Source organism: Paramormyrops kingsleyae, chromosome 6, assembly GCF_048594095.1.
Source record: "Paramormyrops kingsleyae isolate MSU_618 chromosome 6, PKINGS_0.4, whole genome shotgun sequence".
Classification (NCBI taxonomy): domain Eukaryota; kingdom Metazoa; phylum Chordata; class Actinopteri; order Osteoglossiformes; family Mormyridae; genus Paramormyrops; species Paramormyrops kingsleyae.
In genome coordinates this window covers 5,210,980-5,236,235 of record NC_132802.1, presented here as the reverse complement: position 1 = coordinate 5,236,235, position 25,256 = coordinate 5,210,980, and the positions used below count along the sequence as shown (strand labels likewise).

General features: G+C 46.3%; 1 protein-coding gene across 3 annotated transcripts in view; it reads left to right on the top strand.

Annotated features, from left to right (window-relative positions):
• Positions 1–25,256, top strand: part of kcnab2b (potassium voltage-gated channel subfamily A regulatory beta subunit 2b) — an 86,972-nt gene that overhangs the window by 13,735 nt on the left and 47,981 nt on the right. For all 3 annotated transcript variants that reach the window (XM_023841530.2, XM_023841529.2, XM_023841527.2), the window contains exon 3: positions 23,502–23,643. In XM_023841530.2, the coding sequence (XP_023697298.1) occupies positions 23,567–23,643 (77 nt within the window). In that variant the 5' untranslated portion in view covers positions 23,502–23,566. The remainder of the gene's footprint in view (positions 1–23,501; positions 23,644–25,256) is intronic.

The following is a 25,256-nucleotide window of genomic DNA, read 5'->3' as shown; positions in this document are numbered from 1 at the left end:
GCAGGGGAATCGGCAGACGGGGATCGCCCCGGAGGACCCGCGCAGAGCCCAGAATGCACCAGAAAACTGAAGGGGGGAGGGGCTTCCGGGGTCACGTGACCTGCCTGCTGAGGCTCCCCTTTCTGCTACCTGTCTGGCCTTTTGCTTACTTAGAAGTGCAGAATAGCCTCTTCAGCAGCATTAGAAGCAGGCCGGCCTGGTAAAGTGAGCCCCTTGCTAATGTGTTATTGATCAGGCTTAATATGGACTCTGCTCGAGTGCCCCAGACGGGGCTGGGGGGGCATTTGGGAGGTGATTGCTCCCACTTATTCAGCTGATATATTTCCGGGATTGCACTGCAGCTAAGGAATGAGAAATGTTGCGTGGGATATAATGTGTCATATTTCTGGGATGTACATTATTTACGCTATTTTCCATGTTGAGTGCATCTTTGGAAATGAACATTTCGGTGTTAATGAAGCAGCATGTGGGTGTGTGTGTAGGATAATGAGATACTTCAGCGCTAACTGGGTTACCAGTTAATTCCCTTAGATGTCCATTAAGAGCGTGTAGCCATGTACATAAGAAAAACATAAAATGGCTTTAATCATTTAATTTGTTGCTTGTTCTAATGGGCACTGGGGATCATGTGTATGTGCAGCCCAGAGAGGTTTCATTCAAAGGAGAAGTTAGGGTGTAGAAGATGGAGGCTTTATCTCAGGACTGCTGTGTAGGCTGCACACATTTGTGAGCCTCGGGAAAAACAGATACAGGAGGCGGCCTCTCGGGTTCAGGGGCTGTCTGTCGGGTTCGGGGGCGGTCTCTTGGGTTGGGGGCGGCCTCTCGGGTTGGGGGGCGGTCTGTCGGGTTCTAGGGGTGGTTTCTCGGGTTCTAGGGGCAGTCTCTCGGGTTGGGGGCGGTCTCTTGGGTTCTAGGGGCGGTTTCTCGGGTTTGGGGTGGTCTCTCGGGTTGGGGGGGCGTCTCTTGGGTTCTAGGGGCAGTCTCTCGGGTTGGGGGGTGGTCTCTCGGGTTCTATGGGTTGCCTCTCGGGTTCGGGGGCGGTTTCTCGGGTTCGGGGGCAGCCTCTTGGGTTTGGGGGTGGCCTCTCGGGTTGGGGGGTGGTCTCTCGGGTTCGGGGGCAGCCTCTTGGGTTTGGGGGCTGCCTCTCAGGTTGGGGGGTGGTCTCTCAGGTTGGGGGGGTGGTCTCTCGGGTTCGGGGGCAGCCTCTTGGGTTTGGGGGATGCCTCTCAGGTTGGGGGGTGGTCTCTTGGGTTGGGGGGGTGGTCTCTCGGTTTCTAGGGGTGGTTTCTCTCGTTTGGGGGCGGTCTCGGATTCGGGGGTGGTCTCTCGGGTTCTATGGGTGGCCTCTTGGGTTCGGGGGCGGTCTCTCGGGTTCGGGGGCAGCCTCTTCGGTTTGGGGGTGGCCTCTTGGGTTGGGGGTTGGTCTCTCGGGTTCTATGGGTGGCTTCTCGGGTTCGGAGGCAGTCTCTCGGATTTGGGGGATTCTCTAGTTTCGGGGGCTGCCTCTCAGGTTGGGGGCGGTCTCTTGGGTTCTAGGGGCGGTTTCTCGGGTTCGGGGGTGGTCTCTCAGGTTGGGGGGCGGTCTCTCGGGTTCTAGGGGTGGTCTCTCGGGTTGGGGGGTGGTCTCTCGGTTTCTAGGGGCAGTCTCTCGGGTTGGGGGGGTGGTCTCTCGGGTTCTAGGGGCAGTCTCTCGGGTTCGGGGGCGGTCTCAGGTTCGGGGGCAGCCTCTTGGATTTGGGGGCGGCCTCTCGGGTTGGGGGTTTTCTCTTGGGTTATATGGGCGGCCTCTCAGGTTCGGGGGTGGTCTCTCCGGTCATAAAGATTGACTTGCCTTGTTTGAAATGATACCAGCAGCGTAGTAAATACTGTGTTCATCCCTACAGCTCATAAGTCCTTCCCATGGAGGCTAATGCTATGCTAACCTTTAGCTGGACTTCATGAAGGTGCTCGCGTGCGAGGCTGACCATGTGTTACAGCTGTGATTACTACCGTGATGGAGGGGTTTTTCTCCCATAATACTGCTACCCCCCCCCCCCCCCCCCCCCAGGGCATCATGCAGGTCCACTGGGAATTAATATTTGGAATTTAATCAGTTCCCTTTTATTTGCATTGCCTCAAAACCCGAATTTTTGTGTAAATGTGTTTGTTATTGCTGCTGACAGTATTTATAGGTTTATGGTACAGTATGTATGACACTCTACCGTATTAAATCACATTCTTTTACTATCTTGTAACGTTGTTCTGTGTGTGCGTGCATGTGCGGTCGTCGTTTTGGTGTTCTCCTTGTGTTTACGTGGGTTTTCTCTTGGTACTCCAGTTTCCTTCCTCATTCCAAAAATACGTGGTTATGTAAATTGGTCTCTCTGCACTTCTCACAGTGATTGTGTGCGTGTGTGTGTGTGTGTGTGTGTGTGCGTGTGTGTGTGTGTGTGTGAATCTGCTCCCTGTACTAGGGCCTTATGCACAGCACACTTCAGCGATGGATGGAGGGAAGGAGGGAGGCATGGTTGGATGGCTAGTTAGATGGAGGGAGGGGTAGGTTGATGGAAAGAGGAATGGAAGGATAGATGGATTGAGGGATGAAGGGATGGATGTCTGGCTGGATGGATGGGGGATAGATGGATGGACAGATGGATGGATAGATGGATGGATGGATGAACAGCGCTGCAGTTTCTGATGATGCCCTCGAATTGATGAGCTGTACTTAATGCACTCCATAGCACATGCACGGACTTGTTTAATGCACCCCCCTCCCCCGGGGGTGCCAACTGCTGAATAAATAAGGGGGGGGCGTTGAAACACCCTGAGTGCTCCCCGCTCGGCTCGGCCTGCCCGCAGTTTCTCCCGCCTCAGCTCCCTCTAGAGTTCCCGTCATTAAATATTGAGCGGCGTGAAAGCAGAGGCGGCGGGATACGATCAAAGTCACCGCGATCCGGCCAGTGGCGCGCCGCGGCCGATAGCGTCTCCGGCAGCCCGGCGACAAATCGCTTCCGGCAGGAGGCTTGTGTTTTATCCCGATTACGACGGCAGCCGCCTGGCCGTGGGCAAAACCGCTTAATGGACACGCTGCTCGGGGCCACGTCAGGCTGGTCCCGTGACGCATTGGACGCGGGCGTATCAGGTCATCCGGGCCTGGTGCCGGCGCGGACAAAAATCCGTGAAGGTGAAGAGTATCGGCGGGAGAAATGAAATCGGCCTGTGACGCACGGTAATCCTGCCAACCGCGACTTGAAGCCTCGTTACCGGGGAAACGCTCGGTTAAACCCCAACCGCTGACATCCTCAAATCCGTTAATTTTGTTGCTTTTTAGGAGATTATTTCTCTGCTGTCTTAGTATTATTTTCTTCCAGTGATGTGTCATTTTTAGGACCCCGTGTCGTCCTGGTATCAAGAAGGTCCAGATTGTTGAAACAGCATCTTGATTGATGTTGCCGGTAAAGAAGCAGATTAGTCACAGAGTCCCGACACGAGTGGGAAGATCTGGCGCTTGGCCTTGAGGCGGCCCCTGGGAAAAGCAGCCGGCAGCTTGTGCTACAAATCGGGACAAAAGGTACAAATTGGAGAAGCGCGTGATCTTGAACTGGAGCCGGGAGGTGTGATAGGTCTAGCCTGGCCGGGGATCCCCCCCCCCCCTGCCGTGACCAATCGGTGTCCTGCCTGAGCCCAGGAGGGTGATGTCGCCGCCTCAGCAGGCCGCCACTCGAGGCTCAGTGAACTTCACCCCTGCCAGACGCTCGCACCTCTTTGGGTGACCGACGGCAGCTCCCTTGGCCCTAAATCCATGGCAACCAGGGCTGGAGGGGGGGGTTAGGTGTGATACAGGAGGTAACAGAAGTCGTGGGTCGCGTCAGGGCAGCTCAAACGGTCACAGTGTCAGTGCCAGGGACTGCCAGCTAGTGGGTACGAGCCACACAAAGTGTTGACACGTTTGCCACAGACGTGAAGCTGTTCCTCCAGCTTTTCAGTTATGTGGCTGGTTGAATTACCTTTTTAGATGTAAGACAACTGAATGTGTTTAAATGTAAGATAAATCAGCACAAATGTAGCACAGAGTCAGATTAAAAATTACTTCAAGTTTTGTTTTTCAGCCATGATTTTTTTTTTTGTTTTTTACCTTGAATCCATCTTCCTATCTGAGTGATGGTGTAACATACAGTAAGAGAACAGCGCAGTAGGAGAAGCTGATCTGAAGCTCTTGCCAGTGGCCTGGATTTTAACTGACATCACCTGTCACGGGCCTTGCCGTGATTCGTGTCTGCCGCTTATTTCATGGTGAGACGTGCCAGCTGTCTGTCGGTTTAAGACAGGCGGGAAAGAGGGGCCTGGTGTTTCAAAACCACAGGGGAAGCCGCCACAGATATTTATAAACCAAACGGCAGCGAGAGATGACAATCTGACTAATTTCCTACATCCGCAATTTTGATGTCGATGCGGGAATAGTCATTACTATTTTTGCTGTTGTGTTAATATTTTATTAGTTTACCTGGTGATTGCCTTCTTTGTAGTAGTTAATTTGCAATACAAATCGTTTTCATTTTAGACCACCTAAAACACAATATCCAAGAGCTGTATAACACCGGGTAAAATTACAAGCTGTCTTTAGTCTCCTTGAGTCACGGTGCCTTACGGACTTCAGCATGGGCTGCATGGTGAACGGCCTCAGACATTCTGAGATTGAGCTAAATTTGATTGTAAAGCAGCACTAAAATGCCGCATAGCCAGGCGTGAGAGCCCATGTACTGACTGGCTGAGCGGTTACACTAAACATTTGTCTGGTTTGTAAGGCGTATTCTGTTCGTTTCTGAGAAGGAAGTGAAAGAGCGTTTCCACACAGAGGGTGATAAAAACTGAAGTTATTTTTAATGTCTCCTTGCTTTTCTGTTATGCTTTTTCCTCTGTTATCTCTGTCTCTCCAGCTGGCCACATTTACACTGCAGTACCCCCCCCCCCCCCCCCCCCCCCCCCCAACCTGAAATCCAGTGATAAGGCCATCAGAGGATGGTGCTGATGTATACGGCCCATCCATCGCCTGGTCCCCTGCTCTGTGCAGCTGTGCTCCGCCGGCCCGCTTCCTCGCCATTGGTCGGAACCCTGTCGCAAAGGGCCTGGTTGCAACTTTGCTCAGCAATAAGTCCGCCGATCCATTTTCCGCTTCTGTTCTTCGCTGCTCCTGGCCTGTGCCCTGCACCTCCGGCCCCAAAAACTCGCGGCTCCATCTGCAGCAAATCTCCCCCCCCCCCCCGGGAGACATGGCTGAAACTGATCGTACCTAACGGAGCATAATCAGTCTGAATGTAGCTCTGACTTGTTCATTTGCATATCGGACTATCAGGGCTGCCAACTTCGGTCAGCTGGCTGAAGTGAGATTTCTGATTCGAGACAAGTCTGCACACGCATTTACATGTATGTGACAGTTTTATTACCTTGTAAATAGTCTGTAGGGTTTGCAAACTACCACAACGCTGCGGATGTAGTTAATTTTAGGTCTGTAATCGAATAATATAGATTTGCTGTAAGATTTCCTGCGTGAGCGTGAGTCTGAATGCGTGACAGCTGGGAACCTGTAGCTCTGCCTTCAGCTCTTGTAAAGCTACATATTTACACTGTAGACTGAACATAATCGGAATCGGTTTTATTAGCCAAGTATGCAGGCATACAAAGAATTTCACGTGGTGTATTTGCTCCAAACATAACAAACAACAAACGAAAAACTTAAGCTAAATGAAACTAAGGCAAAGGGTTATAGATAAGTCAGGCTAAATTGTGTATTATAAATAAATATAATATGTATATAAGTTGTTACGTTAAGTGCAGTGGTGTAATAGTAGTGCAGCTGCTCGGGGTGGAGGAGAAGCTGGTTGGTTCTGATGGACCGGAGACGTCTCCCTGAGGGGAGAATTTGGAAGAGTTCATGGCTGGGGTGTATACAGCGTTTGTGTAATGTAAATGTTTGTTCTGCGTGGAGTGTAGGAGCGTTTTTTATGGTATATTCGCACAGGTAAAGCAGCGTTTCTTGTGGTATATTCGTACAGGTAAAGCAGCGTTTCTTGTGGTATATTCGCACAGGTAAAGCAGCGTTTCTTGTGGTATATTCATACAGGTAAAGCAGCGTTTCTTGTGGTATATTCACACAGGTAAAGCAGCGTTTCTTGTGGTATATTCGTACAGGTAAAGCATAGTTTCTTGTGGTATATTCGTACAGGTAAAGCAGCGTTTCTTGTGGTATATTCACACAGGTAAAGCAGCGTTTCTTGTGGTATATTCGCACAGGTAAAGCAGCGTTTCTTGTGGTATATTCGTACAGGTAAAGCAGCGTTTCTTGTGGTATATTCACACAGGTAAAGCAGCGTTTCTTGTGGTATATTCGTACAGGTAAAGCATAGTTTCTTGTGGTATATTCGCACAGGTAAAGCAGCGTTTCTTGTGGTATATTTGCACAGGTAAAGCAGCGTTTCTTGTGGTATATTCGCACAGGTAAAGCAGCGTTTCTGTAGCCTGGGTGTTTTCGCAGAAATGTTACCGCCTCCCGGTTCCTGGATGGATTCGCCAGGCTGGGTTATTAGCAGGAAGCTGCAGCCTCAAGCCTCATGTCTCCTGCAGGGATTTGGCTGCAGCCGCGCTTCTGCACGGTTTGCCCTCCCCGCATTCGCCCGGATTCCCTCCAGGTACCCCGGCCTCCTCCCCCCTCCCCGAATAGCTGGGACAGACTCCAGATCCCTGTGATCCGGCCCGGATCGTTGGTCACTAACGACACACGGATACTGCTGTCTGCTAATTGAACACCTTTTTATTGGGGATATTCTCTTAATAAGGGCGGCCGGTGAGAAGCGGCCGTGTGCCGGTGACTGAACAGAGGGATTCCTGCTCGCACCTGCCTGCTGGCCCTCCCAAAGGTACACAGACTGTGTCCGGTGTTAAACCCTGGCATGGCGGATTGACAGATGCATTGCGGGGCAGCCAATGAGTTCATTTTAGTAAAACATGGCCGCCTGTTGGTGTGTCTGCGTGTGCGTTTGTGTGTATGTGCATGTTTTAATTGGGGGACTGTGCCCACAATTTTATCACAGAATTTTATCCATCTGTAATTTCTTGTTTGCTGTTCTTCTGTTTTGGACGTCGCACTGACTTTAAATGCGATGAATGATTCCTACAATACAGACAGTCCCTGGATTAATAACATCTGACTTACGGACAACTCATACTTACGAACGCATCATCATAAAAACTATTATATTAAAAATTTGGGTTAAATACAATGGTTTGTAATGACAAATGCACACACTTTGTGATGCTCATGAAAACGCTGCTGGGCTTCCGCGGTGCGTCGGCTCGAGGTTCAGTTCAGTTCCAACTGTAGTTACTTTTACTCCTGTATAATCATTATGTAGTTATTTTCCCGAACTACCTCCAAATTCGACTTAAAGACAAACTCAGGGAAAGATTCTTGTTCGTAACCTGGGGACTGCCTGTAAACATGGTCATTTCTGTGTCTAATAAGTAACTGAAGGTGAATACTAAGGATTTTAATCCATAAAATGCTATATATATATATATATATATATATATATATATATATATATATATATATATATATATATATATAAACCCAGAGAGACGCTGGGCATCACCCGAGGGTGGTTCCTCTGTCTTGGATACATCTCTCTTCCTGTTACCTCCAGCAAAATGCTATGTGATTAATGGTCATCACCCATTTTTCATCCACCATGTCTTTCTGACACGTACATGATTTCGTGCGGAGTGCCCAGCGGCAGTGATGCGTGCGTGCGTCCGTCCATCCATCCATCCATCCATGGGGGCGCACCGGTCTCTCATCCATCCATCCATCCATGGGGGCGCACCGGTCTCTCATCCATCCATCCATCCATGGGGGCGCACCGGTCTCTCATCCATCCATCCATCCATGGGGGCGCACCGGTCTCTCGGCCGGCCTGCTGGGGACCGTGTCAGACACGTTGTTCTGCTGAATGGTGGTCCCACCCAGGGTTGCGTCCTTCTGCTGAAGGTTAAATCAGGTCACTGGCAAAACACAGCATGTCTGCTCACCAGTAATAAAAAGCAAAAGTCGCACAAATTGAAGCACAGCTGGAAAATGCATCAGCAATGCAGCAGCCTGGGTTAATGGTTAGCCTTAAGTTTAGCATTCGGGTGCCTTGCTTCCTGGCACTTTGGGACAGCTTTTCTTGCGATGGCACCCTCTGCAGTAGAGGTCTAAGCATAGCAGTTCGGCTTGGAGGCCGATTGCATTTCACATGCTGCAGGGATACAAAGCAGCAGTGCTGTCGCATGCGTGCCATGCTGCCTCCCTGCGATGAGTCCGGGGGCCCCGCTGAGCTGCCTTCTGTCCGTGCCCCCCCCCACCCCCAAAAGCCCCGCCCCAGTTCACACTAACCGCCAGGTGCCACATTAGTTAAGAACTTGTTCTGAAAGGTTGTTGGTTCAGCCCCTAGAAAGCTTTATTTCCTCCACCTTTCTCAGCGGGCGACACACACTGCGAATACCTCACTTCAGTAAGGAAAGATATAAACATAAAATGCAAAACAGTCACCTATGGTTGAAAGTACTCATGGGAGAAATAGGACTTTGAAAGCCACCGTGGATGAGATTATCGTGGGATGTCAATCACTGCCGGGTTTAGCCCACAGACCAGGGAGTGATTGACAGCTCACGGGTGTCCCGCCCACCCTGGGCTCCTAATCCTCTTTTCACTCATCTCTAGATAAAAGTGTCTGCTGAGCGACTAAGTCATGTAAATGACACACAGTCACACTGCCCACAATGCTCCTCACCTACTTACTCACAAAAATACCTCAAATATTGCTTATCTAAATTTCGCATGTAAATAGACCACAGTACTGATATGTGTTTTATCAGTCGACGGCCATTGAGTAAATTACCAAAAAGTAAAGTGATTTTTTAAATTCAGTGTTAAAATGTTCTACAACAATTTTTCATGCATTGCATATTAATAGCTTCGTATAATCTTGTTACTTACTATTTCTCTGCAGTTTACCCGCATTATGTAACATCATGGATAAGTTAAAAGTGTTTCTGTGTAGGTGAAATCAAAGCGTAATGTCCACCCATCCATCTTCCATCCGATTATCTAATGTGTGTGTGCATGTGTGTGTGTGTGTGTGTGTGGGGATTATGTTTATATTACATTTTGGGGAACAAATGTCCCCCACAATGTGATATAAACCTGTTATTTTGACGTTCTGGGGACCATTTTGCACACAGATTTGTGAACGCAATCAAAAAACTAAAAATGCCAAAAGTCTCATATTTTGCTTGGTTACTTGTAGTTAAGGTTAGGGCTCGGTATGTGTTAAGGTAGTTTTCAACATAGAAAGTAATGGTGAGTCCCCACAAAGATATAATTACAAACCTGTGTGTGTGTATGTGTGTCAGGAGTATACAGTCAAGAAAAAAATCTGTTGAAAATGTTCATATTACACTAGTTATTCAGTGACCCATGAAACATTTAATCAATTCCATGTTACTATGCAGCCGCTTAAATCATCTCTGACTCACTCAGTTCACAAAGGAGCCAGCATAGTACAATCCAGCGTTGACGGAGTTTGAAGCCATCCCTGTCCTTTCAAGGAATGTATTTGAAGAGATAATTGCTAGTATTGAATTTGCCATTTCATAATTTTGACACTGTATTTAAAAGTCTGTAGCGCAGATTTTGCATTGTAGATCACTGTTTATCACTAGCGATGGGAAGGAGTCTTCGTGTGTATGTTTGGGTGTGGGTGTGTGCATGCGCGTGCGCGCGTGTGTCTTTTAGCTTGCCGGGCCAGGACCGGTTGCTGTGAGGCAGAAGGTTCTGTCAGCAGGGCTGCTTTAAGTACAGATTGTGTGGATACAAGAGGGCTGTAGTGAAATCTGTAGCCCTTCCCTGTGACCTTGAGGACACTGACGCTGAAGGGCAGGAAACAGCCTCGTATCCTGCTGACGTGCGTGAGTGAGACACGTGCTCATTCGCACAAATAAAAAACGTCGTCTGAATAAAGTCGGGGGTGTGAATGGGCCGCAGGGGGTCGGGACAGACGAGAAGGAGTCGGTAGCTACAGAACGTCACTCTACGCACATGATACAGACACAGTGCTTTAGGAGTTATGTGTGGTTCAGGTCCACGCTTAGCAGGAGGGGGGATCCTGTATCAGACGCCCCCCCCCCATTGCACATTTTAGACTCGCCAGTTAGTGGCTTATTCACACGTGCCGCTTCCAGTGAAATGCCCAAATCCAAACAGTGACTTGAAAGGCTTTAGCGAGTGAGCGGCCTAATCGTCGATTAGCTGATCATGGTTTCGGTCGATTTTCGCCCGGGAACAGATTGAGCGTTTGGGACTGAAAAGCAGCACCTCCCCCGTGGGCCGCAATCAGCAGAATCACCCGGCCGTGTGATGCACCGTCCAGCCACACGAGGGGCGAGTGAGACACGGTCCTCGCGAGCGGAGTCACCTTTATGCTCGCTGGTAAGCCGGCACCTTTCGCGGTGACGCGCCCCCCCCCCCGCGGCCTCTCCATCTGTGCGTTTTGTCTCCATCTTGGATGGTCCGCTTCTTTTTCTGGCCATGGCTGCCCTCGCCCTGGGAGACCGCGTGGCCTGCGTTTCTGTTGTCACCGCGATCCCCTCCCACTGCCTTGTATTCTTGGGAACCCTGTGGTGTCATGGGAACCAGCCCGTGTGCTTCTGTGACCGTGCTTTGAAATTGTTGCCCAGTTGTCGGGAAGCCAGACCGTGTAAAAGTTCGTGTCGGAGCTGCGGCTCTGCGGATGGGTCTGAGCGACTGCCGCTGAAATTAGGAGGGGATGTTGCTGATAAAGTGGTCTGTTTTAGAAAAATTCAGCTTTTGGGGAAAAAACCCATTAAATTATCCAACCTTCTTCCAAACGAATCCAGTGCAGGATTCGGGCGAGGAATTTTGGACCTTAGCCCAGTCAGCACCCGGCACAATGCAGGGGACACCGAGGACGGGATAGTGGTCCAGGACCATCTCAGGGCACATAAATGTTCTGGGTTCATATTTTTTTTTCTCAGTTTCTTTTCCATAATTTAAATGGCATTTACAATGATTTTATCTACAGGAAAGGTCAATTGGGTTTTATAATAGAGTCTTTTATGGAAAACTGTTTTATTTATATTCTGTCTTCTAAGTTCTGGAATGTTCTCAGGCCAGGCTGGTGCCTAGCTGCCCAGGCTCCCGGTTCCTCTCCCTGTGAGGAGACCACGGCAGAGAAGGTTGAAGGTCAAGACGCCGTGGGCGTAATCTGATCTGCGATTCACGATATATCACTGCAGAGTGGATGCCATACTGTATCTTCAGCGATGTACAAAAGTGCAGGATAATTATGAAGACAAGGAACAAAAACATAAAGGCATCTCGCCAATCAAATTTTGCTATTCATTACAGGGGCACCTTTGCTGTTTTATTCCCACGTTCATAACTTAAATAACTATGGGGTGATGAATGGCTCAGTGGGTTAAGTCTCTGTGTCCCTGTTCAGAAGGTTGTTGGTTCAAGTCCCGCCCCCAGCAGAACAGTCATGTGCCCATTAGATGATCCTGTGCTGTAACACCCCCCCCCCCCCCCCATAGAGAGCAAGATAGGGCAGGTTAAAGAAAGCATTCCAATGTGCAAATGACAAATAAACAGTTTGTCCTTTTAACCTTAAGCTGAATAATATTAATACACACTTTTCTGAATCTAAAATGCATAAGAGAGACAGAAGACAGAGATATATTACATAAATTTATTACATAAATACACTTCCTGATAAGATGCAGATGACATTTCTGCATGCTGACCGGCTCTGGGTGAACAAAGCTGAGAAGTATCTTAGACTTCAGATTTTCTCCTGGTGCCAAATTTCATAAAGCGTTTCATCAACGTTATTCCTTCAGTAAAAAGGGGAAGCTGGATAGTGCAGCTGCATACCGTATGTAGGACGTGCATTTAGTCCGCTGGTTCCATTCATTCCTCCGTTTCCACTTAGCTGCTCAGCCCATAGCTCCTATCTGCATTAGTGAAAATGAATGAAAAATTATATTAAGTTAATAGTGTTCATCACATACTGTAACAGTGCCTGATGTAGTTTGATTATATCGGGGGCACCTTGAATAGAGACGAAAGACACGAGAGAAATTACACTTTCTGATGTCACCCGGAGACATTTCCGTTCCCCCGTTCCACAAAGCTCAAAAGTAAAATTTGCAAATCGTCAGTTACGTACTTTTCTACATTACTGATATTCTTTTAAAACACCTGCAATAATGATGTGTACATTCAAATGTGGGGATTACAACGGGATCAAGCCACGCTTTTCCATTCTGCAAAAGTAGAACTGTCTAGGTAGTGAAGCATCCTTTGTAGGAATTTGTATGAAGCAGCCTGGCCATTGATGGATCTGTGCACTGGGAAGCCAAAAGGCTCCATGACAATGAACATATGAGGACTGAATGTCAAAATGGCCCTTTTAAAAAAGCCTTCAGCTAGAGTAATATAGTGTATAATCCATGCAACCATTTGACCTAAAAATCTATTTCTTATCTGTGCAGTAATAAACCCAGGTTAAAATTCACCCCTTTGTTTGGTTTTGGGAACAAAAGGCAGAAGATAAAACTGTATATTTACGTAGTAGGTGCTTCTGTCCGAAGTGATGCATGTGGTGTTTTCGAGAGGGCAGGGTGAGACAGCCAATGGCGACCCTGGGATTTAACCTGGTGACCTAATCACAGCCACATCGCCCATCGGACGTGTGAAATGAGTTTGCTGTTTCCGTTCTGGTTGAGAGTTTCTGCACTCATGTAGCTCACACAATATTATATTACCTGTTGCCTTTAGCTAACGTGTTGTGTCTTTACCCAGTTATACAGGTGGGTGTTACAGTGGAGTGTTTAGGTTAAGCACCTCACCCAAGGGCATAGCAGTCGGACCTCTCTAGGGGTTGGGAAAAGGTATTAGTGCTTTAATTAGCCAAAATACTCGAAACTGATACATGGAGTCTGTACATGTATATTTTAAGGGCGCATGCAAGGCTGTACAGCATCTGCCTGGGTCCCGGTTGTCTTGTGTCCGTCATTCTTGTAGCCTTCAAGTAAGAAATAGTCTTTCATAAGTCCTGAGACTCTCGCTTCGTCCCCTGTCCCCTTACACGTCCCTTTGTCAGCCCATCCTCACCTACCGCGTGACCAGTTATTTTAAGACGTTCCCTTATGACGGCAATCAGGCACTAGTCTGTCTGAATTCAAATTGTACATGATTGCAGATTCGCTCTCCTGCAGGGCTCAATTACAGAGAAATAGTAATTGTGTCTTATCTTTTCGGCACATTCCTTAAATCTTAAATCTCCTCTTTGTTCATAACTTTACCGATGTAATGGAAAATTAGATTAACTGGTGGAAATTCCTTCTATATATACACACACACACATATATATATACATTTATTACCATGCTTGAAAGTTCTTAAAAATCTTTGTTCTCTTCTGCTTAAGAAAGAAAACACACAAGGTGGAAAAAAGTAATAGAAACATGAAAAAAGGCTTTAAGTTTAAAGTGACTGAATTACAAACGCGGTTACAAAGGTGTCATATTAGCCTGAATGCAAATTTTCAGCACAATTGGCTTTAATTAGCTACTACAATTAGCAGTTTGATATGTGAATTTTCAAAACAACATGAGGCAGCTGAGAGAGTTGCAAAGAGGCCAGATAGTCACTGCCTGAACTTTAGGTGCATTGCTGACAAAAACTGTAGGACGAATGTATCCGAATGTTCTGGATGCAAGTTCAGCTGCGGGGTGGGGGCCGCCTAAGCTCACACAACGGGACCTGATCACCCAACATCAATACCCAACCTGAATGGCAGCAGATCCCACCAGCAATGTTCCAGCATCTAATGGAACACCTTCCCAGAAGAGTACAGGCTATTACAACGGTGACAGGCTGACCAGCTTCGTATTAAAATCCTTGGTTCTGGAATAAAATGGACACGCTGGTGTCCTCATCCTTTTGGGGAGAGCAGAAGATATTTTACGGGCAGTGTTTTTTGCTTCTCTAAGAATCACTTCTATCATAATTATTTACACCTTTAAATATTTCTTTAAAAATATGTAATTAAAGTAAATTGGCACGGAGGTTTTGCTTATCGAGGTTAATTGCTGAGCTGTGTCAGTGTCCCGTACTGATCTCTCATGGCTTTCCGTTCTCCTGGGATGCCCGTGACCAAAAAAACGCAGACACTATTAAAATGTTAATTTGTGGTTATTATTGCTATTGTTGTTGTTTGTGTTATGATTATCCCACCTGGGTCATCAGTTATGTCTGAAGTATGCAAATTTTTCTGTATATTTCACATTTTGTATATTTTACATTAGTACCTACAGTACCAGGACCGGAATGGGGATTTTTTTAAATGCCGAAATCTTAGGCCTCCCTAGGCGTGCTCTCGTAAAGGATCGTGGTTATTCGAGATGCAGAAACAAGTTTGAGAGCTTGACCTCAGTGTCCTCAGTATTAGGTGCGGCCGTGGTACCTACTTTTCTTTCCTATATTTTATGTACTAGCTACTGTGCTATTATTTTTCTATTTAAATTTTATCTTTTTTGCAGAAAGTGGGGCAACCAAAATAAGAATTTTACTGTGTACTGCACATATTACAAATTGCTCGAATCTTGAATATAAGGTGTTGACAGCTCAGTACTTGCTAGCGACTTCTTGTCTTATTAGAAAGTGAAGGTGCATCGTTTAGTTGCTCCCTTGGCAGTCAGTCCTCTGTAGCGGTCCTGCATATGCAATGGGCCAAATCTGGGGCAGCACAAATCAGCGAGCTGAGAAGCTCAGGGTGATCACAGCGGTGCTGGAGCCTGCTGGCAGTATGCTGGCTCCAGATAGGAAGGCAGCGGTACAGAAAGGCCCTATCTCACCCCCCCCCCCCCCCCAGCAGCCCACCCCCAGCACCACCCGGCCAGCAGTGCTCTCTTTATCCACTGTGCGTGGTGTGACGTCCTTTTGCAGCATCCAGACCCTGCCATCCATCTGAGGAAATCGTCGCTGCCTGGAAGCAGATGGGGAAGGGCGTATCAGAGCTTGGATCCAGCTTTTTTATACTAATAATAATCAAGCTCCAGACATCTTCTGGACAGCATTGTTCCTTCACACCTTCAAGACTGGGCCGCTGAATCCTGCCTCTGCTGTGTCTGTATGGAGTTTACTTGTTCTCCCTGTTTTTTGTGCATTTCCTCCTGCATTTCAAAGACATGTGTTGGGCTAATGATGTACGTGCTGTGTGATTGGCTGGCATCCCCTCCAATCTGTACCCAGCTTCCTTCCCCATGCTGCTTGAGATCAGCTCCAGATGACCTTGACTGGGATCTGTGGACGGATGGATATCTTGTTCTTAGAATAGATTTTTTTTCCCTTGACTGCATTTCTCCAGTGCAGCAAGAAGGAGCCAAGCTCTGCATGACAACGGTGTCCGCATGTACTGAGCTGCACTAAAAGCCGGTGATGAGGGAAGCTTCGGTTCATTTTCAGATAGAGCTCTACTCAACATGGTTGCCCTTAAGCTGTTAACAACTTGACTGCAAGGCCATCAGAGAGGTGCAGTTTAATCATAGAGTATTAAAAATGTGAGTGGACACTCACAGATGACACAGGAAACAAAACACCAAGGTTAGCCAACTTCCTGACCCTCTTGTAATATGTCATCCATAAACATTGTGAGAAACAAGTGCATATGTGTTGGGATTAGTATGCAGTGGAGTGATAGATCGAGGGATGCCCAGAGTCACTATGCAGTGATGATGCTCCTGCGGTTAGTCTGACATTCCAGGCACTGAAGCTTGATGTTCTCCCCAAGCAAGAAAGGGGGCTTAGAAACCCACAGTGGCTGAGATTATGGTGCACTGTCAGTCACTGACTGGTTTAAACAAGTACAAATACAGTAACCGAAATCTCCATTTCTCTAGAAAATGCATCACATGGAAACAAAATATGATGGACTTACTAGCTTCATTATATTTGGATTTATATAGACTATGTATAATGTACACACATCTCTATTAAACTGCTTAAGTTTAATAACTAACCTATGAAATGTAATCTACATAAAATACAGATTTTGAATAGTATGGATTTCACACAGAAAGGCAACCTGTTGTGTTCTAGGAGGTTCTGTGAGTGTTCTGCAAAGTCCCATCAGTGTTCTCTGAGGTTCTCACAATATTGTCTGAGGTTCCATCAGTGTTCTCTGAGGTTCTCGCAGTATTGTCTGAGGTTCCATTAGTGTTCTCTGAGGTTCTCTTGTTCTTCTGTGTGGTTCCAGCAGTGTTTTATTTCTCAGGCTGTGGTGACATACACCATACTATTGTTGTCAATATACCGGAGAAACAAAGGAAAGTTTCATCATGTTTTGATTTGACTTCAATACACTACAGCTGATGTGTCTACTGACCTTCATGGAAGATGACCTATTTCCTCATTACAACTCATACTTCTTTTAAAACTGCAGACAGGTCTAAGTTCATTTGGGTGGCAATATTTGTATCTAAAGCTAATTATACCTGTTTATATAGTTAAATCATTTACTGCCCATTTAGCTGCTCAGGGTTCTAGAACTGGGAGCTTCCTGGAACTTGGCGAAGTGAGTCCAAGCCCTTAACCGCTACGCCACTCGCCGCCACAGGGCCTGCCGGCTTTTTCCCTTCTGCTGAATAGAACCCAGAGTCCTTGGGAGAACAGAGTTACATTGTATGTCTTTATTTTTATACCTGTGTGGGACTGCTTGGCATTGCGATTCCAAGAGAGAATCACCAGTATTTCACATCTCTTCCACTGCTCTGTTCATGATTGTCTTTTTCAATGGCTAGCCTAGCCTGTTGGCTAATGAAACTTGTTCTCCTTCACAAACACTCTCCTTCCTGTGGGTCCTCTGAGTCCTGGGAGCAAAGTGACATATCCTTTCTTTTTTTAGTTTTTTTTTTTTTGTACCTGCAATGGTTTGTCAGAGGAGGCGTTTGCCCAGAGGACCATGCAGTTTCCCGATTATACAGTCAGCACAATTTGGATTAAGCAATTCAGCAAAATTCCTGGGTCATGAACCAACAACCTTTAGCTGATGTATGCTTTACCCCAGCCCTTCCGATACCCGCTAATGTGTAGAGCCTCCCAGGAGCAGGTGCGCTTTACAGAGCATCATCAATTCACAGCAACTGAGGTGCCAGGAGGGAATTATTGTATAATCACTGTTTTGTATGATTCACCTGATCTGTTACCTGGTGGCTTAACACTCTTGGTTCTTTCTAACTTCCAAGGCTTTGGGTAAATATGCTAAAAGCCCATTATACACAGTGCTGAGCGCTGTTAAACCTAACATGAGTTCTAGTGTCGTACAGTCATCATCAGAGCATAGAAGCCTCTCTGAGGCCTGATATACAACCAGGGGTTTGTTGGGTAAATCTGCTTGCTGATGTGAACAGCAGGTCATGTGGCTACAACTGAATACATACAGTATAGCATACAGATGGGGTCACAGGGTTCACTTATTGTTTGGGATCTAAGTGATTTTGAATGTGGTGCCATTACTGGTGCAAGATTTGGTGGTTCCATTGATTTTCAGTGTCTGGAGATTGATGTGAAGAACATCTAGTTTGCCACAGTGTGGTTGTTGTATACAGCCTGTTAATTAGCGAGATTAGAGTAGAATGGCCAGGCTCTTTAAAACCAACAGGAAGGCAGCAAGAATAAAAATAGGAGCTCAGTACAGCAGCATTGTGCAGAATCGCTGCATGCGCAGCTCCTCTACATTAGAAGCAGTCCTGCAGGCAAATTCAGTAATAACTAAGTGTACCTAATAAAGTGGCAAAAGTCTCCCAAACATCCATCCATCCATAACCGCTAATCAGGGTCATGGGGGGCCTGGAGCCTATCCCAGAAGCTATGGGTGCACAGCCTAGAGCAACCCAGGATGGGGCACCAACCCATCACAGTGCACACTCGCATACCATTCACACCTATGGGCAATTTGGTTACTCCGATTAACCTCTGCATGTTTATGGGGGAAACTGGAGGAAACCCCACAAGAACATGGGGAGAACATGCAAGCACTTGGGACCCAGACGGAGACCTGAACTGTGGTCCCAGAGGTGTGAGGGAACTGTGCTAACCACTGCACCACCGTGCTGCCTCACCGCAAAAGCATATACCTAACAATTTATGGACCTCAGACACGTATACCTACCCGCCCATTCTTCTTCGGAGACGTTCCCGTTCTCTGCACATGGCTCCCAACACTAGGACACAGGGATCATCGGTACAGAAGCACATCCGCAATGCACCGCAACAAACCCTGACTCATATACCATTAGCATTCCTATAAGCGGCACTCATACACCAAGATAGTATCAGCAAGGAAAGCATAGCGGCCGGGTGGCTCTGATTGGCTGGAGGTGGCCGTCGGGCTGTAAAATGAGGGCTGTGTTCAGTGCAGGACGACAAGAGACGGAGGAAGAAAGCAAGGGGTCAGACACCTGGGCCCCACTTGGACATGCGAGGCGGATGCGGCTTTATCTTGGTCGAGCTTCGGTCATATGGAGCAGAGAGAGACAGAGATTGTCTTTCATTACCCAGAACTTTAAAAGGTTTCACGGGACACATATTTATAATCAAAGGATGTGATCCAAAGGAACAGCATTCTTCTTGTTCATGCTTCACCACAGCGGTGCGCTATCAGAAAAAAAGTACCAATTTGTACCTTTGAGGGTACAAACCAACCAATCAACCAATCAGCTGAGTAGTCTCTGAATATGACTCTTTATGCTCAACTAGCTGGTTGGCAAAATCGTGGTCTGGGTTTTTTACTTTCTGGACCTGAAATTTCCACTCCTCCTCTACCCACTGGTTTGGCCTGCATGTCTTCAGCTTCCCAAGTGAACCATGCTATGGATTTATGGTATACCGTACTGTGTAAAAGTCTTAGGTAGCCAAAGAAAATGATGTTTAAATGATCTTTGTGTTGGTGTAAAACTATGCTATTATGCCTGTCAAAGTGTGTCAGCTTCGCCATTTCAGAACATCTGCTAAAATCACCCCCGTATTTGCAGGAACCACCCAGTGCACCCATGTATTCTTTGACGTGACCACTAGCGCACCTCGTATAGCTAATGAATAGCTCATTGACTTTTTAAACTAATTAAGTTAATTAAGTGAGCTAGTAGTTAAATTTAATAAATACATGGAATGGCTGAGGTGCCCCTGAGGAGAGGTTTGGGAACTGAAGCGCTGTTCATCTAGCCATCCAACTTTTTGGAAAACAGAAAGAATTACTAGTTTTTATTGTGTTACTCTTAATTTACCTATGTTATAATGTTGTATAATTGTGCTTTTTGTTCTAGCAGAAGTGCACCTCCTACTCAGATAAATACATTTTTTAGGACTACCTAAGACTTTTCCATGGTGCTGTATCTATTTATATAGTAAGAACATTAGACTTTAAGGAACGTTGTACAGATTGTGCAGCATGTATTTCTCTAGGTGTATCCATCCAATAAACTTCACTAACTACTTATCAGGGGCAGATACAGAGGCGGAGCCTCTGGCCCCAAATGAAAGCTAATTGGCTCTCGGAATACCCCCTCTGCTGTCACTCACTGATGCAAAACGTGTCATTGGCCGATAGTAAGGTTGGCCCCTCTGTATGAGTTATGGCCCCTCTAATGCCTCCACTGTAAAAAAACCCCTAGAATTGGCCCTCCTCCTATCCAGTACAGGGTTACAGGAAGCCAGGGAGCTTATCCCAGTGAGCACAGAGGCCCAGGGTGGGACGCCATTCCATTGCAGGGCCCAGATCTAGTAAGTCCTGGTAATTGCTGATGTGAATTAATTTTTAGACTATGCCTCAAAGACCCCCCCCCCTGGCCTTTTCGGGAGCCAGTGCTACTGTAACAGACGTACAGTGTCAACCTTGTGTGTTCCTTTGAAGATTTTTCACACTTGGAAATCAAATCATGGTATCCAGTCTGATAGCAGCACAGCTAGTAACTAGCTGTACATCAGTGCCTTTGACCCCTGTGGTTTATAAAGGGCCAGACAGGCTCATGTGAGTTACGATGCATTTTCAAATCCTGGAGCTGGTGTGTTTGCGCACGTAGAGAGGAACCGGGGCCCCTGGCCTCATCCCCACGGGGGTCGCACACTCCACACCGGGGCTGACTCAACCTCGGCCGGCCTGCCTTCTCTGCCGGCCTGCCTTCTCTGCCTCGCCAGGACACTGCGAGCTTTGCAGTCACCCTCCTAGGGCATCTCCAACTACTTCTGCATGCCATTAACTTCTGCATGCTCCTAACAACTGAACACCTAACCTCTGATTGCGAGCATCTGCTGCCTTAAGACCACTTCAGAGAAAACATCTAAGACCTGGACTGCCAAACTTTCAGCGTAGAATCAGTATTTGGCTGGATTTGCCAACATTTGATGCAGAATTAGACCGTAAATATTTGTGGATAATCAATGGGTGAATTTTGCGCAGAATTATTTTTAAAAGATTTTACAGTCCTGCTTATTGTCTTATGTTGCCATTTTTTTCTTTTTTGCTGGTTAGCTGTAGAACAGTGTATATCACGCCGAGGCAGGCAGACAACAGCGTTCTGATTGCTTCGCTTGAATGGATTAAAGACTCGAAAATTAATGATCCATAATGGGAGCAGTAAGAAAATCCTACTCAAATACGGCTTTTTAATTAGATGGAGCCTAAAAATACGGGCTTAGCAGTAACACAGGCTGAATGCATTTGGTTTAATTGCAGTTACCCTTTAGAAACAGTACAGAATTTGAGATGCTATCTCTAAGGGAGTTTTATATTTACTTCTGTTTGTCTAGGAAATCCTAAACGCGGATTCACTACGGTTGGAAAATGGCGCCATCTATTGGTGCATATGCAATATAACAATTGTATTATTATTGTTGTCAGAAAGGGTGGTACAGTGACTTAATACCTAACGCTGTTGTTTCACACCTCGAGGATTGGGGGTTTTAATCCTGCCCTATGTATATGTGGATTTGCATGCTCCCTTGCAGTTTCCTCGTGCATTGCAGAGATATACTGTATATGGTTAGTTGTCCCATTCAGCATGTAGCACAGCCTTGTGCCCTCTGCTGTTTGGGATAGGCTATACCACCCAAAGCAGCCCTGACCACCATAAGTGGATTGAAGACAGATGTTAAATAGGAAGATGCATGGATGGGGATGCCGGTCCATTGCAAGGCACACAAACAAACACACATTTTCACGAGGGAAAAATACCACCACAGATCTGCTTGAACTGAAAGTCTTTAGGAGACATCTGGAGTACCTTTATGAGGTTCGCTTGAAGGAAACACCACGCACTCAGATCTGGTTCTGTGAGGTGTTAACTGAGCTTCTTACCCGCTCCTCAGACTTCATCTCCACCTTCAAAACACTTCAATGACCATCTGTTCCAGGGGTACCTCTACTAACCTACTAACCTACACCACCCCATGTTTCCAGAAACTCTTAATGTTGCACTTTCTGCTGAATTGAATAGTTGTCTTGCCTTGTGTGGAAGATGTCCTGTATCTCTTGCTGTCATACATGTCTACCTGAGCATTCAGCGGAAGCTCAGCCTAGCTGCACGTGCTTAAGCCTAGCTAACTGCCTGACAGCTCGTATGTTTGTAATCTGCTGTTTGCCTTAGCTGTGCGCTATTTTGGACAAACGTGTCTTGTAAATGAAGTAAAAGCAACTATGTGTGGACCGCCTGTCAAGCGGTTATATTAACTTTGCTGGAGCCTGTGGATTAATTTGCATTTAGGGTGAGTATTGTTAAAATGGGACACCTGGCAAAATGAGACAGTTAACCTTTGCAGGTAATATACGTTTTTAGCAATACTTTATTTTCTCTTCTATATGGTGTTCAAGGGGCATTAATGTGTTTAGAAAGGTATCAAGTTGGGATTTAAGACATTGAGATGATTCTGCAAATTTTTCCAGAAAGATAATTTTCTGAAAGTGTCCCATTTTAACAATACTCACGCTATTTATTTAAGTGACACTTTTATCCAAAGTGACATGCAGTAGAAGGTAGGGTCACCCTGTCCCTGAAGCAGGCCTGCAAAAAACGATTTTAATGATTAATTATGTGATCAGGTGATCAACTAATCGATTAGTTGGGCCAAAACTCAGCACTTTAAAGAAATGTGCAATTACTTTAGACCTATTTGAAAAACATTAAGAGGTATAAGTCACTTAAGTAATGCTATTCATGCATTTTGAAATCTTTGCGCTGAAAATGGCGCTAATTTTATCGCCAAGAATTCAAATTACCGTGATACACCATATTACCGTGATACACCATATTACCGTGGTACACCATATTACCGTGGTACACCATATTACCGTGGTACACCATATTACCGTGATACACCATATTACCGTGGTACACCATATTACCGTGATACACCATATTACCGTGGTACACCATATTACCGTGATACACCATATTACCGTGGTACACCATATTACCGTGGTACACCATATTACCGTGGTACACCATATTACCGTGATACACCATATTACCGTGGTACACCATATTACCGTGATACACCATATTACCGTGGTACACCATATTACCGTGATACACCATATTACCGTGATACACCATATTACCGTGGTACACCATATTACCGTGATACACCATATTACCGTGGTACACCATATTACCGTGATACACCATATTACCGTGATACACCATATTACCGTGGTACACCATATTACCGTGATACACCATATTACCGTGGTACACCATATTACCGTGGTACACCATATTACCGTGATACACCATATTACCGTGATACTGCCCCCAAGCCGAGTAACAGCTTTAAAAGCAGTCCATACAGTGTTACCCATCTTACTGCTTGTGTTTGTGTTTGTTGCCCTCTGCTGGTATTCTGGAATATTACGACCGTCTGTGTCTGCAGACAGTTGTGATCAGACGGCCAAGTACAGTAATGACACATGGAACAGTGAAGCATGAACTAGGCTTAACTCCAACGTCAACACCAGCGGTAACGTCGCTAGGTGGTGATGAGATTTTGTGCAATTTACACAGAAAATACAAACAAACCACGACAAAATTTGTTCTCAGTTACTTCTTTTGCCGATTATTATTGACGTTACTGATTAGCTGGAGCCTTGCGGTGAAGCATTTGAGGTTAAGCGCCCAACTCAAAGACCCGATGGTGTAATCATTCTACCAACATCAGCATTTGAACCGGCAACCTTCTAATCACAGGCGCAGTTTGCACACCTGTTGAGCCACACGCCGTAAAGGGCTGCGGATCGACTGTGTTGGAGGGTGTATAACCTTCTTGGGGGGGGGAGGGTGGCTTGATTCTGACAAAGGGGTATGGATTGAGTTTATTGACAGATGTGGACTGACTCTCGTTTTCCTTTCAGAGACCCTCTAGTGGTGAGAGAGACACCGCCTGTCTGTCTGCCCACCCCACCCAACACCTGGCCCCATGTACCCAGAACCCACCACAGACTCCCCTGCCCGCCTCTCCCACCGACAGACGGCCTCTCCGGGCATGATCTACAGGTGAGGCCACACACACACACACAGGTTATGCGTCTTTTTTTGCATGGTTTAGATTCCCTCCTCCTGAAACGTGTCAGACACCAATAGAGCTTTTACCGCAGGTTACAATCAGGCCAGATTTTATGTTCTACCTGCTTGTAATATTACTCATTCATATGCCTGAATATTTTACCAAAGGAGGTCAGGATACATACCTTGCTGCAGTAATGTGTGGCAAGTCCTAGCTACCTTCAGGTCGCTTCATGTCTTGACCACTATGCCACCTGCTGGCCAGCTGGCAGGATTGTAAATAGACAAGAATCCATCACAGTGCACAACCACACAAGGATTTACTGTAGTAAAGATCGTGCAGTGTAGCTTTCTGCTGCATCTCTGCATTACAGCTCTAACAGAGGCACGTTACTTATGTCAGCTGTAATTTCACCGGTTGTACCTTTCTGTTATTGACTTTTTAACCACGGAAAATACAAATGACAGCTAGAAAATTATTTGACGTGAGCTTGGGTAAGGTAAACCGCAATCCGCATTGTGGCATTCAAGTACTGGAGCTTTTTCATGAGAAATGCTAATTTAAATTTCAATTAATCAGCTTGCAAAGCCGCCGTCAGTAGGACGCTAACCTTGACAGCATTCGGGGGAATATCAAATTAATCACCTTAAAGTGTGCACTCTCGGGGGGGGGGGAGGTTCCAGGCGTCACCAGCGGACTTCACCTCGTGTCAGAATGCGTCCCGTTAAAGCCAGCTTATGTACCGAGAAGCACAATGAAGTCCTGCCTGCCAGCTTCCGCTGCGGGAATAACAAGTGACTTTTTATAAATAAATCGACCGTCTGACGATAATCATTTTTATGATGCAAGCGGTGGAAAATCAGTTTTGCGTAGCAGCAGTGCTCCTCCTGGCACCCTTAGGCGCTAATGCACGCTTCATTGTGAGTTCATATTGTCTAATACAGCCGTTTACATACTGAGTATATAACCGCCATAATATTATTTGTTACGCAGTCATTCTGTGGTGGAATTCACACTTGCTTTGCATTTTTATTTGATGTGAGGCGTGATGGGTGGGGTTAATATATAATTGCTTGTGATGCTCCGTACGTGTTGCCCTAGCATCTAATTAGAAGGGAGAGGAAATTTCGCTTTTCAAAAAGCCAAACACTAGGGGGCGATGCATCTGCACAGATGAAATTTCACAACCCTGTGAGACAAGGGTAGGCAGCAGCAACCAAGACATAAAAATACATGAAGTGCATTTATGTGCTAATGTGCACCTTTAGATGTTTTTGAGTTTATGAGTGTTCTTTGCCAAAGTAATACAAGTGACCTGACTGACCGGTGTTAAAGTAGCTGGGCAGAGGAGGTCGATGGATCTCACAGGATGCTTCTCACGCTGTGAAAGTCACGTAAAACCTGTACAGACACTCTGCACTGCACTGGTGTCAAATTGCAGACTGTGTGTGTGTCATTTTTTACAACGTAATGCATCTCTGAAAGACACAGAATGCATTATAATCCTTGTTCGCTGCTTTGTACTATAATTTATCGGCAAGTATATTCTGTTGGTTTGCTTACTTCTTAGGCATATGATTATTTAAATGTTATTTCTAATGAT